Source organism: Dermochelys coriacea, chromosome 16, assembly GCF_009764565.3.
Source record: "Dermochelys coriacea isolate rDerCor1 chromosome 16, rDerCor1.pri.v4, whole genome shotgun sequence".
NCBI lineage: Eukaryota > Metazoa > Chordata > Testudines > Dermochelyidae > Dermochelys > Dermochelys coriacea.
In genome coordinates this window covers 15,775,236-15,790,582 of record NC_050083.1, presented here as the reverse complement: position 1 = coordinate 15,790,582, position 15,347 = coordinate 15,775,236, and the positions used below count along the sequence as shown (strand labels likewise).

At 49.4% G+C, this 15,347-nt stretch overlaps 1 protein-coding gene across 2 annotated transcripts in view; it reads left to right on the top strand.

Moving 5' to 3' along the window:
• The first annotated feature begins 4,263 nt into the window (after positions 1-4,263).
• The window catches only part of MED27 (mediator complex subunit 27), a 184,254-nt gene continuing 173,170 nt past the window's right edge, over positions 4,264-15,347 (top strand). Inside the window, exons 1-2 of one of the 2 annotated variants that reach the window (XM_038374524.2) lie at positions 4,264-4,598; positions 8,278-8,422. In XM_038374524.2, the coding sequence (XP_038230452.1) occupies positions 4,393-4,598; positions 8,278-8,422 (351 nt within the window). In that variant the 5' untranslated portion in view covers positions 4,264-4,392. The remainder of the gene's footprint in view (positions 4,599-8,277; positions 8,423-15,347) is intronic. The other variant, XM_038374525.2, reaches the window with a different exon arrangement.

Sequence of the window (15,347 nt, the reverse complement as noted above, 5' to 3'; positions counted from 1 at the left end):
CACTCCCCCCCCCCCCACCTCCGCCCACAGACCCCCTTCTGTCCCCTCACCGACTCCCTGCTCCCCACCTCTCTATCCCCCCCCCCCGCCCCCCACCTCCGCCCACAGACCCCTCTGTCCCCTCACCGACTCCCTGCTCCCCACCTCTCTATACCTCCCCGCCCCCCACCTCCGCCCACAGACCCCTCTGTCCCCTCACCGACTCCCTGCTCCCCACTCTCTATACCTCCCCCCCCCCCACCTCCGCCCACAGACCCCTCTGTCCCCTCACCGACCCCCTGCTCCCCACCTCTCTATCCTACGTCCCCCACCCACCTCCGCCCACAGACCCTCGTCCCCCTCACCGACTCCTGCTCCCCACCTCTATATACCTCCCGCCCCCCACCTCCGCCACAGACCCCTGTCCCTCTCACCGACTCCCTGCTCCCCACCTCTATACCCACCCCACCCACTCAGCCCACAGACCCTCTGTCCCCTCACCGACCCCCGGCTCCCCACCTCTCTATACCTCCCGCCCCCCCACCTCCGCCCACAACCCCTCTGTCCCGCTCCCGACCCCCTGCTCCCCACCTCTCTATCCTCCGCCCCCCACCCACCTAGCCCACCGACCCCTTGTCCCCTCACCGACTCCTGCTCCCCACTCTATACCCTCCCGCCCCCACCTCCGCCCACAGACCCCCTGTCCCCTCACCGACTCCTGCTCCCCACCTCTATACCTCCCCCCCCCCCCCCCACTCCCGCCAACAGAACCGTCGGTCCCCTCACCGACCCTGCTCCCACTCTCTATACCCCCCGCCACCCACCTCCGCCCACAGACCTCTGTCCCTCACCGACTCCATGCTCCCCACCTCTCTATACCTCCCGCCCCCACCTCCGCCCACAGACCCCTGTCCCCTCACCGACCCCTGCTCCACCTCTCTATCCTCCCGCCCCCCCCATCCGCCCACAGACCCCTCTGTGTCCCCTCACCGACTCCCTGCTCCCAACCTCTCTATACCCCCCGCCCCCCACCTCCGCCCACAGACCCCTCTGTCCCCTCACCGACTCCCTGCTCCCACCTCTCTATACCTCCCGCCCCCACCTCCGCCCACAGACCCTCTGTCCCTCACCGACCCCTGCTCCACCTCTCTATCCTCCGCCCCCACCTCCGCCCACAGACCCCTCTGTCCCCTCACCGACTCCTGCTCCCACCTCTCTACCTCCGCCCCCACCTCCGCCCACAGACCCCTCTGTCCCCTCACCGACCCCCTGCGCCCCACCTCTCTATTCCTCCGCCCGCACCTCGCCCACAGACCCTCTGTCCCCTCACCGACTCCCTGCTCCCCACCTCTCTATACCCCCCCCCCCCACTCCGCCCACAGACCCCTCTGTCCCCTCACCGACCCCCTGCTCACCACCTCTCTATACCTCCCGCCCCCCACCTCGCCACAGACCCTCTGTCCCCTCACCGACCCCCTGCTCCCCACCTCTCTATTCCTCCCCCCCCACTCCGCCCACAGACCCCTCTGTCCCCTCACCGACTCCCTGCTCCCCACTCTATACTCCCCTCCCCGCCCCCACCTCCGCCCACAGACCCCTCTGTCCCCTCACCGACTCCCTGATCCCCACCTCTCTATACCTCCCGCCCCCACCTCCGCCCACAGACCTCTGTCCCTCACCGACCCCCTGCTCCCCACCTCTCTACCTCCCCTCCCCGCCCCCCACCTCCGCCCACAGACCCCTCTGTCCCCTCACCGACTCCCTGCTCCCCACCTCTCTATACCCCCCGCCCCCACCTCCGCCCACAGACCCCTCTGTCCCCTCACCGACTCCCTGCTCCCCACCTCTCTATTCTCCCGCCCCCCACCTCCGCCCACAGACCCCTCGTCCCCTCACCGACCCCCTGCTCCCCACCTCTCTATAACTCCCGCCCCCCACCTCCGCCCACAGACCCCTCTGTCCCCTCACCGACTCCCTGCTCCCCACCTCTCTATACCTCCCGCCCCCCACCTCCGCCACAGACCCCTCTGTCCCCTCACCGACTCCCTGCTCCCCACCTCTCTATACCCCCCGCCCCCCACCTCCGCCCACAGACCCCTCTGTCCCCTCACCTCTCTATACCTCCCGCCCCCAACCTCCGCCCACAGACCCCTCTGTCCCCTCACCGACCCCCTGCTCCCCCACCTCTCTATTCCTCCCGCCCCCCACCTCCGCCCACAGACCCTCTGTCCCTCACCGCCTGCTCCCCACCTCTCTATACCTCCCGCCCCCCACTTCCGCCCACAGACCCCTGTCCCTCACCGACTCCCTGCTCCCCCCCTCTCTACCGTCCCCGCCCCGCCCCCCCCCTCCGCCCGACAGACCCCTCTGTCCCCTCACGACTCCCTGCTCCCCACCTCTCTATACCCCCGCCCCCCACCTCCGCCCACAGACCCCTCGGTCCCCTCACCGACTCCCTGCTCCCCACCTCTCTATACCTCCCGCCCCCCACCTCCGCCCCCAGACCCCTCTGTCCCCTCACCGACTCCCTGCTCCCCACCTCTCTATTCCTCCCGCCCCCCACAGACCCCTCTGTCCCCTCACCGACTCCCTGCTCCCCCGGATCCTCTCTACCATCCTCCCGGCCCCCCCCCCCCCAACTCCGCCCCAGACCCCTCTGTCCCTCACGATCCCCCTGCTGCCCCACCTCTCTATTCCTCCCGCCCCCCCACCTTCCGCCCACAGGACCCCTCTGTCCCCTCACCGACTCCCTGCTCCCCACCTCTCTATACCTCGCGCCCCCCACCTCCGCCCACAGACCCCTCTGTCCCCTCACCGACTCCCTGCTCCCCACCTCTCTACCTCCCCTCCCGCCCCCCACCTCCGCCCACAGACCCCTCTGTCCCCTCACCGACTCCCTGCTCCCCACCTCTCTATACCCCCCGCCCCCCACCTCCGCCCACAGACCCCTCTGTCCCCTCACCGACTCCCTGCTCCCCACCTCTCTATACCTCCCGCCCCCCACCTCCGCCCACAGACCCCTCTGTCCCCTCACCGACCCCCTGCTCCCCACCTCTCTATTCCTCCCGCCCCCCACCTCCGCCCACAGACCCCTCTGTCCCCTCACCGACTCCCTGCTCCCCACCTCTCTATACCCCCCGCCCCCCACCTCCGCCCACAGACCCCTCTGTCCCCTCACCGACTCCCTGCTCCCCACCTCTCTATACCTCCCGCCCCCCACCTCCGCCCACAGACCCCTCTGTCCCCTCACCGACCCCCTGCTCCCCACCTCTCTATTCCTCCCGCCCCCCCACCTCCGCCCACAGACCCCTCTGTCCCCTCACCGACTCCTGCTCCCCACCTCTCTACCTCCCCTCCCCGCCCCCCCACCTCCGCCCACAGACCCCTCTGTCCCCTCACCGACCCCCTGCTCCCCACCTCTCTATTCCTCCCGCCCCCCACCTCCGCCCACAGACCCCTCTGTCCCCTCACCGACTCCCTGCTCCCCACCTCTCTATACCCCCCGCCCCCCACCTCCGCCCACAGACCCCTCTGTCCCCTCACCGACTCCCTGCTCCCCACCTCTCTATACCTCCCGCCCCCCACCTCCGCCCACAGACCCCTCTGTCCCCTCACCGACCCCCTGCTCCCCACCTCTCTATTCCTCCCGCCCCCCACCTCCGCCCACAGACCCCTCTGTCCCCTCACCGACTCCCTGCTCCCCACCTCTCTACCTCCCCTCCCCGCCCCCCCACCTCCGCCCACAGACCCCTCTGTCCCCTCACCGACTCCCTGCTCCCCACCTCTCTATACCCCCCGCCCCCACCTCCGCCCACAGACCCCTCTGTCCCCTCACCGACCCCCTGCTCCCCACCTCTCTATACCTCCCGCCCCCACCTCCGCCCACAGACCCCTCTGTCCCCTCACCGACCCCCTGCTCCCCACCTCTCTATTCCTCCCGCCCCCCACCTCCGCCCACAGACCCCTCTGTCCCCTCACCGACTCCCTGCTCCCCACCTCTCTACCTCCCCTCCCCGCCCCCCCACCTCCGCCCACAGACCCCTCTGTCCCCTCACCGACTCCCTGCTCCCCACCTCTCTATACCTCCCGCCCCCCACCTCCGCCCACAGACCTCTGTCCCCTCACCGACCCCCTGCTCCCCACCTCTCTACCTCCCCTCCCCGCCCCCCACCTCCGCCCACAGACCCCTCTGTCCCCTCACCGACTCCCTGCTCCCCACCTCTCTATACCCCCCGCCCCCCACCTCCGCCCACAGACCCCTCTGTCCCCTCACCGACTCCCCTACAAACTTCTCTCGCCCTCCCGCCGGGACTCCATTTCCCAGGCTGCCCTGCGGCCGGCGCGGCCCCGTGGTGTTCCCGGCGCTTCTGGTGGCGGGGCTGGGGCGGCCTGTTCGGCTGGCTGCGGCGCACGATGGCGGAGGGGGTGCTGAGCCCCGGGGTGAACCTGGAGGCCTTCTCCCAGGCCATCGCCGCCATCCAGGCGCTGCGCTCCAGCGTGAGCCGGGTGTTTGACTGCCTGAAGGACGGGATGCGGAACAAGGAGACGCTGGAGGGCCGCGAGAAGAGCTTCGTCTCCTGCTTCCAGGAGAGCCTGCACTCGGTCAGCCGCGACTTGAGGTGCGTGCGGGGCCGGGGGCGGCTGAGGGGGCCGCGGGAGCGGAGGGGAAGCGGGCGGCCGGGGGGGGGGAGGAGAAGGGGCGCCCTGCGCTCGCCGCGGGGCTGGGGCGGCTGCAGCCAGGATTGGAAGGGCCCCCCCCCCCCGCCCCCGCGGCTGGATCCATCCCCTGCAGCGGTTGAAATAAAATAAAATTCCTAGCGCCCCCCCCCCCCCAAAAAAAAAAGTCTTAGCACGAAGAACCTCAGAGTGAAACTTGGGGGCAAACGAGCCAGGCTGACGGAACAGAAGCTGCCTTTTTAGGTTGGGACTGTGGGAAAAAGAAAAGGAGGACTTGTGGCACCTTAGAGACTAACCAATTTATTAGAGCATAAGCTTTCGTGAGCTACAGCTCCCTTCATCGGATGCATAAAGCTTATGCTCTAATAAATTGGTTAGTCTCTAAGGTGCCACAAGTACTCCTTTTCTTTTTGCGAATACAGACCAACACGGCTGCTACTCTGAAACCTGTCGCTATGGGAAAGTGAACCAAGAGCATAAATAGAAGTAGTTCGGATGTTCAGAATTCTTTCCATTTTAATAGGTGTTTGTCTATGGTGTTTGGTTTTAAAGTCAACAGCATCTCTTTTAAAAGCCACATTTCAAATTCATCCTGAAGGTTGAGTTTTGATAGGGTGCGTCAGAACTGAGAGGTGGTGAGCCCAGTTATCAGTTGTGTGGCTTATTTGGGTAGATTTCTAACAGTTCATCAGCAGGGGATATTTTGGTCTCATTGTTTCCTTGTATTCCCCATCTGTCTGTTTCCATCTTTTGTCTCTTGTTTTATATTTAGGACCAGGTTCTCAGGGGTGTTTAAACACCTAACTGACCTAACTTCCATTAGAGTTAATGAGACTTAGGCACCTAAATATCTTTGAGGATCTGGGCCTTAGTTTATCAACTCTTTGGGACAGGGACTGTCTTTTTGTTCGGTTTGTACAGCATCTAGCACTTAAGATTTCCAAAAGGGTCTGCACCTCCATTTGAAGTTGTTTAGGACTCCACAAATGAAAAAAAGGTAGAAAACCACTGACCTAAGTGAAAGAGGAGGAATTTGTGGGATACACTAGTTTAACAAAAACAACGAGGAGTACTTGTGGTACCTTAGAGACTAACAAATTTATTTGGGCATAAGCTTTCGTGGGCTAAAAGTGGGTTTTAGAGCACGAAAGCTTATGCCCAAATAAATTTGTTAGTCTCTAAGGTGCCACAAGTACTCCTTGTTGTTTTTGCTGATACAGACTAACATGGCTACCACTCTGAAACTAGTTTAACAATAATGCTAAACTTTGTTTGTAGGATAGGAAGCCATTGAAATTATTTTTCCCCACCAAATCTTATATTTTTATACCAACAACAAAAGTAACTCTCAACGAATATACATTAATCTAAGTGACTGCTTGTTCTGCTTTTGCCTTTGAAAGGCATCTGCTATTTTCATTTTAACATAGGACCTGATCCTGCAAAGGGATCGATTAGTTATAATAATAATAATAATTAATACAAGAAAGCTAGCAAAGAGTTACTTGAACAGATCCTTTTGCAAGATTAAGGGCTCAGACTGTAAGCTGTTTTGTCTTTATTTGTTTTGTAAAGTGTAGTGCTGTAAAAGTTATCAATAATCATTTCACTGGCTCTATCAGACGTCAAGAATTATAACATTCAAAAACCAGTTGGAGAACACTTCAATCTCTCTGGTCACTTGATCACAGACCTAAGAGTGGCTATACTTCAACAAAAAAGCTTCAAAAACAGACTCCAACGAGAGACTGCTGAATTGGAATTAATTTGCAAACTGGATACAATTAACTTAGGCTTGAATAGAGACTGGGAATGGATGAGTCATTACACAAAGTAAAACTATTTCCCCATGGTATTTCTCCCTCCCACCCCACCCCCCACTGTTCCTCTGATATTCTTGTTAACTGCTGGAATTAGCCTACCTGCTTGTCACCATGAAAGGTTTTCCTCCTTCCCCCCCTGCTGTTGGTGATGGCTTATCTTAAGTGATCACTCTCCTTACAGTGTGTATGATAAACCCATTGTTTCATGTTCTCTGTGTGTGTGTGTATATAAATCTCTCCTCTGTTTTTTCCACCAAATGCATCCGATGAAGTGAGCTGTAGCTCACGAAAGCTTATGCTCTAATAAATTTGTTAGTCTCTAAGGTGCCACAAGTACTCCTTTTCTTTTTGCGAATACAGACTAACACGGCTGCTACTCTGAAACCTCTAAACATTCAGTAATTTCTCTGTAGACTAGGGAAAATCATATAATTCTGAAACCTAGGGTAACCAAGAACTCAGTCAAGACAAGTGACATTTTATTACTTACTGGCCCCCATATGAGCTGCTGTGTTGCACTTAAACCAATATGATCACAGTGAGGCTGTGAAAGTAACTAGCTTCCTACTTGATTCCTTGTAAACACAAGAAAATTAAAGGTGCAGATAAATTGGAGGACTTTCTCCACTACTTTGCTAAATTTCTATTTTGACAATACTTAGCTGATTTTTTCTTCTTCCCCTTGCACACACACAGAAACTGCACTTTGGTTAGTTCCAAAATTGTGTTACTTTATTTTATTTATTAACCAACCAAATTTGATGGCAAAATGTCTGTGAATAAGTTACCTGAAATATTTTCCTGTCTTTCATCTTAGCTAGAGAAGATATTCTCAACCATTTTTATAAATATCTAATTATTTTTTCTGACGTTTGCTACATAATTGGATAGATATAATTATTTATAGAACAACCAAAAGTGAGAGAGGTGCTTTAGACACATAATAGCGTATTTAAATTACTGAATGAAACAAGGATCTGATCAAAAGCCTGTTGAAGTCAATGGACTTTGGATAATGCCATAAAAAGGAAATTTCTGTTTAATGTTACTACTGTGAGTAATCCCACTTATTTCAGTTTGCCTGCTTTCAGTAGTAAAGCTATCATGTGCCTAAATGTTTGCAGGAATGGAGCCTTAAGATGGTGTGGGACATGTAAGTCAGAGGGAATGATAGTTAAGGCTACATTTTTGTCATGGGTATTTTTAGTAAAAGTCATTGGGAGATCACGGGCAGTAAACAAAAATTCATGGCCCATGGCCTGTCAATGACTTTTACTATATACCCGTAACTAAAATTTGGGCTGGGTACTGTGAGTGCTCTGGGCGGGGAGCGGTCCGGGGGCACAGCAGGTGCTGGAGGAGGTGGCCCAAGACTCCTGCTGGGGAGGGGGCGGGGTTGGTGGGGCTGGCAGGCTCCCTACCCAGCTCCACGTGTGCCTGCTGCTTTCATTGGCTGAGAACCGCAGTTCTACCAACCATGATATTCATGATATTCCAAAATATTCTGAATCTTCAGGGCATGTTACAAAGCCCATGTGTTTACCAAGGTTTTTGGGGAGGGAGAAATATTGTTGTTTGGGGGTGGGTCATTTGTGATTTTTCAGTTAATACTGGTGATTAAATGCTTGTCAAATTGCCTTGAGCTTTGGACAAGCATTTTTAAATTTTTATGTCTAAATTGATTTTTTTTTAATTGTGAGATGTGTAAGGACCGTATCTTACATGCACACTTGATTGTTCATGCCACACTATCTGCAGTTCTTACATAAGAGGTGTTTGTTTGTTTTTCTACTTCTAGTGAACTGGAACGTCTGAGCAATCTAGTAGGCAAACCATCTGAGAACCATCCTCTCCATAACAGTGGATTGTTGAGCCTAGATCCTGTACAGGACAAAACTCCTCTCTACAGTCAACTACTTCAGGCCTATAAATGGTCAAACAAGGTAAAAGATGTGTATCAAATTGCTAATGAATAGATCTTTTGTACACTGAAGTAATTTAAATAATAGGGTGGGTAGTTGGTGTGCGTTGGTATATAATGTTTGGTCTGCTACAAAGGCAGAACCCTGTGTATTTCACATTATCGAGGCTTCAGAACTTATGAAACAGAATTTAAGCTTTAATTTAATTTTAAAAAGATAATCTTCCAAATGTGAACTGATGTTGTATCGTCATTGTAACGGGGTGTGGAGGGCCAGTGGTTGGAACTGTTGACTGTCAGCCCCTTGCTTCTCTGGTCAGGGTGCTCAGTCTTTAAATCAGTGGGGCAGGGGGACCCGGGCCCTCCCACTCCCCCAGGTCCCAGCCCAGCGCCCTGTGTGAGTCAACTCCTGAACAGGGGACCTCCCAACGGGGAGTCTACTGTCCTGGGCTGCTTCCTATTGCTGTCCCTTCAGTTTGTGAAGTGGCCCCTATAATCCAAGTTGCTGTGGTGGCTTCTCTCTAAGTAGCATCCCCTTGTGGACCTTGGGTGGTGTCCTGCTGCAGTCCCAGATTCCTCCGGGCAGGGCAGCCATAACTTTGGTGGAGTTGGAACCCCACAAGGTCTCTGTGCTTTAATCACCCAGTTATCTCTTAGGCCAGCTCTCTGAAGTCTTTCAGCCAGGGAGACTGTGCTTATTTCCTGTCTTGGCTGGCAGGTTAGTTATCCTTCCTCTCAGGTAGAGAGGCAGCTAGCTCCTGCCTCTCTGCCAGTCAGCCCTGAACTGAACCAAGTTCTCTCCTTTTCTCTCCCCAGCCTGGTACTGGCTGCAGGTACAATGGGGCAAGGCTAACTGGGCCCAAAGGCCCTCTTTAACCCCTTCCATGCTGGTGGGCAGATTCTTCACTTCATGAGGGTCATCTGCAGAACTATCCATGTTTCTCTTGGTGGAGTGTAACTCAGAAACTTAATAACAACGTTGTGTTGTCTATTCAAACTGTTGGTCATTTTAGCACAAATATCCTTCTAATAATGCCCTTATTTGTCCTTGGAGGAAGTACTAGCCTTTGGCAGAAGGCAGTAGGATGCTGAGATGGAGAACTAGGAGTTTGTCCCTTCCAAACCTATTTGCGAGAGAGAAACTGGAGATGCATCTCTTTTCCTTTGCCAAAAGCCTCACCTGCCTCCCACCATGCCTTCCCAAATGTTAAAACTATCCCATCTTGCAGCTAAAACCTCCTGCTTCACACCTCCCTGATAATTATTGGTGTGTACCTCTGTATTGTAAATATAAAAATCTGTTGTATATTTACCTCTTCTGGACTGTATAAATTAAATTAAATAGCAAAATAAACCCCACAATGAATACTCTGCTGATCATATTGTGACTTTTCATTTTTAATTCAATACAATCTTCTATTTTAATTTACCTATAGTGCTGAAGAATGTGTAATCTGATGCAAAACACAGTATTATTTTAATTTAAAGTGTGATTTCCCCCCCCCCCCCCCCCGCAACTGATTTTTTTCTGTTTAAAGAGTAGTTATCAGCAGTTTGACTTCCCTACTTAGCAGACCTGCTCCCTGGGTATAGTCAGAGACATAAAACCCTGTTACTGTGTTTTGTTTTGTTGACAAATTCAAAATGAAACACAAAATCAAGCCCAACCCTTCTCCCCAGGCTTGGGTGCTTCCAGTGGGTTTTTCAATCAAATGTTGCCAACCTGTTGTACATATCTGCTTACTTTACAAAGTTTTGTTTTTTTTTAAATAACAAAAATTACTTTGTACCCTTCTGAGCACTCCAGAGCCAGTACAACTAGGGGAGAGTGTGAGGTGGATTTGTGTATGGCATATGTTCATTACTGGTAAGAGATTCTGCAACTGGAACTTAGCTAATAATTCTGATGATGTGCAAGAAAGAGCAGAATCTATCTCTCTTACACACTTGTATAGGTTCTGTAGCAGTATCAGAAATAAAAAATTAGCAAAAATTTATTTTGGGCAGTAAAGTAAGCAGATCTAGGTTCAAGCTGTAGATGATTTCTTACTGGTGATGCCTGACCAAGAAAGACTTTCAGATTACAGTATAAAGAAAAGGAGTACCCGTGGCACCTTAGAGACTAACAAATTTATTAGATTTCAGAGTAGCAGCCGTGTTAGTCTGTATTCGCAAAAAGAAAAGGAGTACTTGTGGCACCTTAGAGACTAACAAATTTATTAGAGCATAAGCTTTCGTGAGCTACAGCTCACTTCATAAGCTTTCGTGAGCTACAGCTCACTTCATCGGATGCATTTGGTGGAAAAAGCAGAGGAGAGATTTATATACACACACAGAGAACATGAAACAATGGGTTTATCATACACACTGTAAGGAGAGTGATCACTTAAGATAAACCATCACCAGCAGCAGGGGGGGGAAAAGGGGAAAACCTTTCATGGTGACAAGCAAGGTAGGCTAATTCCAGCAGTTAACAAGAATATCAGAGGAACAGTGGGGGGTGGGGTGGGAGGGAGAAATACCATGGGGAAATAGTTTTACTTTGTGTAATGACTCATCCATTCCCTGTCTCTATTCAAGCCTAAGTTAATTGTATCCAGTTTGCAAATTAATTCCAATTCAGCAGTCTCTCGTTGGAGTCTGTTTTTGAAGCTTTTTTGTTGAAGTATAGCCACTCTTAGGTCTGTGATCGAGTGACCAGAGAGATTGAAGTGTTCTCCAACTGGTTTTTAAATGTTATAATTCTTGACGTCTGATTTGTGTCCATTCATTCTTTTACGTAGAGACTGTCCAGTTTGGCCAATGTACATGGCAGAGGGGCATTGCTGGCACATGATGGCATATATCACATTGGTAGATGCGCAGGTGAACGAGCCTCTGATAGTGTGGCTGATGTGATTAGGCCCTATGATGGTATCCCCTGAATAGATATGTGGACAGAGTTGGCAACGGGCTTTGTTGCAAGGATAGGTTCCTGGGTTAGTGGTTCTGTTGTGTGGTGTGTGATTGCTGGTGAGTATTTGCTTCATATTGGGGGGCTGTCTGTAAGCAAGGACTAGCCCGTCTCCCAAGATCTGTGAGAGTGATGGGTCGTCCTTCAGGATAGGTTGTAGCTCCTTGATGATGCTTTGGAGAGGTTTTAGTTGGGGGCTGAAGGTGATGGCTAGTGGCGTTCTGTTGTTTTCTTTGTTGGGCCTGTCCTGTAGTAGGTGACTTCTGGGTACTCTTCTGGCTCTGTCAATCTGTTTCTTCACTTCAGCAGGTGGGTATTGTAGTTGTAGGAATGCATGATAGAGATCTTGTAGGTGTTTGTCTCTGTCTGAGGGGTTGGAGCAAATGCGGTTATATCGTAGCGCTTGGTTGTAGACAATGGATCGAGTGGTATGATCTGGATGAAAGCTAGAGGCATGTAGGTAGGAATAGCGGTCAGTAGGTTTCCGATATAGGGTGGTGTTTATGTGACCATCGCTTATTAGCACCGTAGTGTCCAGGAAGTGGATCTCTTGTGTGGACTGGTCCAGGCTGAGGTTGATGGTGGGATGGAAATTGTTGAAATCATGGTGGAATTCCTCAAGAGCTTCTTTTCCATGGGTCCAGATGATGAAGATGTCATCAATGTAGCGCAAATAGAGTAGGGGCATTAGGGGACGAGAGCTGAGATTCCAGTATGAATTTGGAAGGTGATTTTTCATTTGTAAACTGAGCAAATTGATCTAGTCTTACTAAGACCCACAGAGCCCCACACTATCATTCTTGGAATAGTTTTTCAGAGTGCAAATGTGTGTTAACATTTTATAAATTAGGTGGAATTTAGTGCTAATAGATGCTTTGTCTTTTGGGAGGGGGGATTTTTTTTAGTGGAAACATATTGTACAGATCTAGTCTATAATAAATAAAAATTTTTTTTTTTTGCATTTAACTAGTTATTGTCTGTTTGATGAATCTCTACCCATTACTAGCTTCCTTTCCTGAGTTGCTTGTAATCTGCAGTCATCCCCTGCTGTCTTTGCAGCACTTGGCACTGGTATATAGATTACCTTAGTTGCTAACGACAGATCTGTCACCCGTGTGACAGCTTTAGCCATCCAATGGCTTTGCCTGTAGCTGCAAAGATTCTAGTGGCGTTCAAGCATGCTGGTGCTTAATTTTTCTTCATTGATAAACGTGTTATGAATAAAATGTAATTAGCATAACTTTAAAACATGTCTTTGGCCACCTCCTCTCCCTACTGTATTCGCAAAAAGAAAAGGAGTACTTGTGGCACCTTAGAGACGAACAAATTTATTAGAGCATAAGCTTTCGTGAGCTACAGCTCACAAGCTTATGCTCTAATAAATTTGTTCGTCTCTAAGGTGCCACAAGTACTCCTTTTCTTTTTGCGAATACAGACTAACACGGCTGCTACTCTGATCCCTACTGTATGTGTCCCCTGTTTGGAAGGGAAGTTTCAGTAGTGGTAATGTGTGGATGCACTTTTTCTGTCTGCATTTAATTTTTAATTTGTGACCCCTTTGTGGCTTGCTTGCTTGTATTTTTGATGAGCTGAGATGAGGGCATTTCCCTCTCCCTTTCTCTTTTGATGGTTCATGCATTACTGATTACATGAATAATCAAATGATTGTTTGTGGAAGATAAAGAAAAGCGGGGCGGCAGGGTGTGTGTGTGTGTGTGTGTGTGTGTGCGGGGGGTGGGGGGAAGTGCTAGGGTAGGATTCCAAAAGACATCCATAAAGCACAGGGAAAGCAATTGTAAAAGTCTTCTACCATTGCATAGAGCCATACATACCCATTTAACTTTTAAAACCATGGATAAGTGAGTTACTTTTTGGGAGAAAAGAAGTGAAAATACCCTATCTTAAGACATTTTAAATGAATACCTTTGCAATACTTTGTGTATGGGAATGTTTTATTTCATAGAGCTGAACAGAAAATTCTCACTTTATATAAATATTAAAATGGGAAATTAAGGATTCCCTTGACAATTTTAGCTTCGTTTTATCCATTAAGTGTGAATGTGTATAACTGGTTAATGAATATTATGTGGAGACCCACATTTCAAATGGTAATTAGTGTCTTAAGGCTTTGGCCTGGGGCTACATATTTAGTTTATACTTCATAGTTGTGGTTTTGCAGAGATTTACCCCAAGAACTTACTTTGTTCCCATGAACCACAAAACCAGTTCCTTCTAGATCTGAACAGCTAAGGTTTGCCTGCTCCAGGGCTACAGAAGATTATAATGAAAGAACTAATTCTTTCCCTAGAGAAGAGTTATCTTGGCTGCTCTTTATTAACACCTGCTATTTTGATATTTACTTATTGTAGTTTTTGCAGATGGTAAAGTTGTATATGTAATAGAGACAGCTGTGTTCTTTAGGAACACAAAACAGCTTGTTAAACATATTAATTAAACACACATGAATCTGCAAAAGAACTTTACTTTTACAGGTGTTGCCTAGCAGAGCGTACAGATTTTAGCTGGTATAAACACTGAAAGTTGAAACTGATCATTTATAAGGGAGAAATTAGATGGCTTTTTGTTTGCTTTGGCTAATGACTTGTTGTTTTAATGCAGAAATCATATAGCTCAATTGAGTTAATTCCTGGTCCTGGTCTTGCCCAGCACTTGGGCAAAGAGCTCACTTTGCCCAAGTGCTGCAAAGACAGTCAGTATTTGGGTCTAATATATGGAGTGATGTGTGGTGTGTTTTTTTTTTTTTTAAACAATTTCTTTAAGAATGGAAGCTAAGTTTTTAATTATAATTGAAGAACCATTTCCCAAATTGACCTTCCTGTACATTCTGATTTAATGCTGAAGATATATATTGGATAACAAGAAAAGAACTAGCTATCTTCTTGTAGGTGAAACGCTGATTGGATGTTGGTAAGTTATGGTGCTCTTTGGAACCAGCAGTTATCTTTTTTTTTTTTTTTTTTTTAACACTCATTGAGCTCTGCCTAATGATTAGAAATTGTTTTCTGTTTCAATAATCATGTACATATGGACAATTGCATTTTTGTACTTTGCTCTGCCAAACGGATCATGGCCTGTGCATGTGTGGTCTGATATTATTTAGACCACTCAGCACTTCACTTGCAGAATAATACTTTTTATTATTTTCTAGTGTGCATCCCTGCATTACATCAGAATTCACAGAAAAAATCTTATGGGAAGATAGTACCACAATTATAATTCTACACTTGAGGAACTGGTTAAAAGTCACTTAAGTGAGACTAAAATACTGACTAATACAGACATTTTATTTCCATATATGTTTCATACAAAAATTATATTAAAATTACATTAAGATGGCAAAGCCAAGTGTTCAAAAGTTAGGAAATGCCAGAATAAAGGTTGCCTGTGCAGCCTTAACTCTGACTCCTTGTTTGTAAGCATTATATTAGCTTTTAATTATATGATCATATGCTATTTTTATACTGCCTGATTCAGTGCATAGGTTGAGGGGTGCCCAGAGACTGAGGCATTTAATACTTATATTTATCATTCATTCTATACTCTCATATTTATTTACTAAATGTTGCACTGAGTATGGAATATTTTCATAGCTTTTTCGGTTGTGCTCTCAAATGTTAATGAATTCATCTTTACAACTTCCCTGTGAAGAAGGGAAGTATTGTTATCCCAATTTTACAAGTAGGGAACTGAAGCATATTGAGATTTAGGCCAAAATTTACAAAAGTGCCTACTGACTTTGGGTGCCCAAGATGCTGGTAGCCTGAGATTTCAGAGGTGTAGGGCATCTGCAACTCCTATTGACCTCAATTAGAATTGAGTGCTCAGCAGTCTTGAAAATTAGACTCTAGGTAGGTGTCTCAGGTAGAACTCCCAAAAAATGAACAATCAGTGACTACCTCTGCAAATTTTGTTTTAAATGACTAATCTAACATCACATCTGTGACAGAACCAGTGATAGAACTCTCTTCTCCTG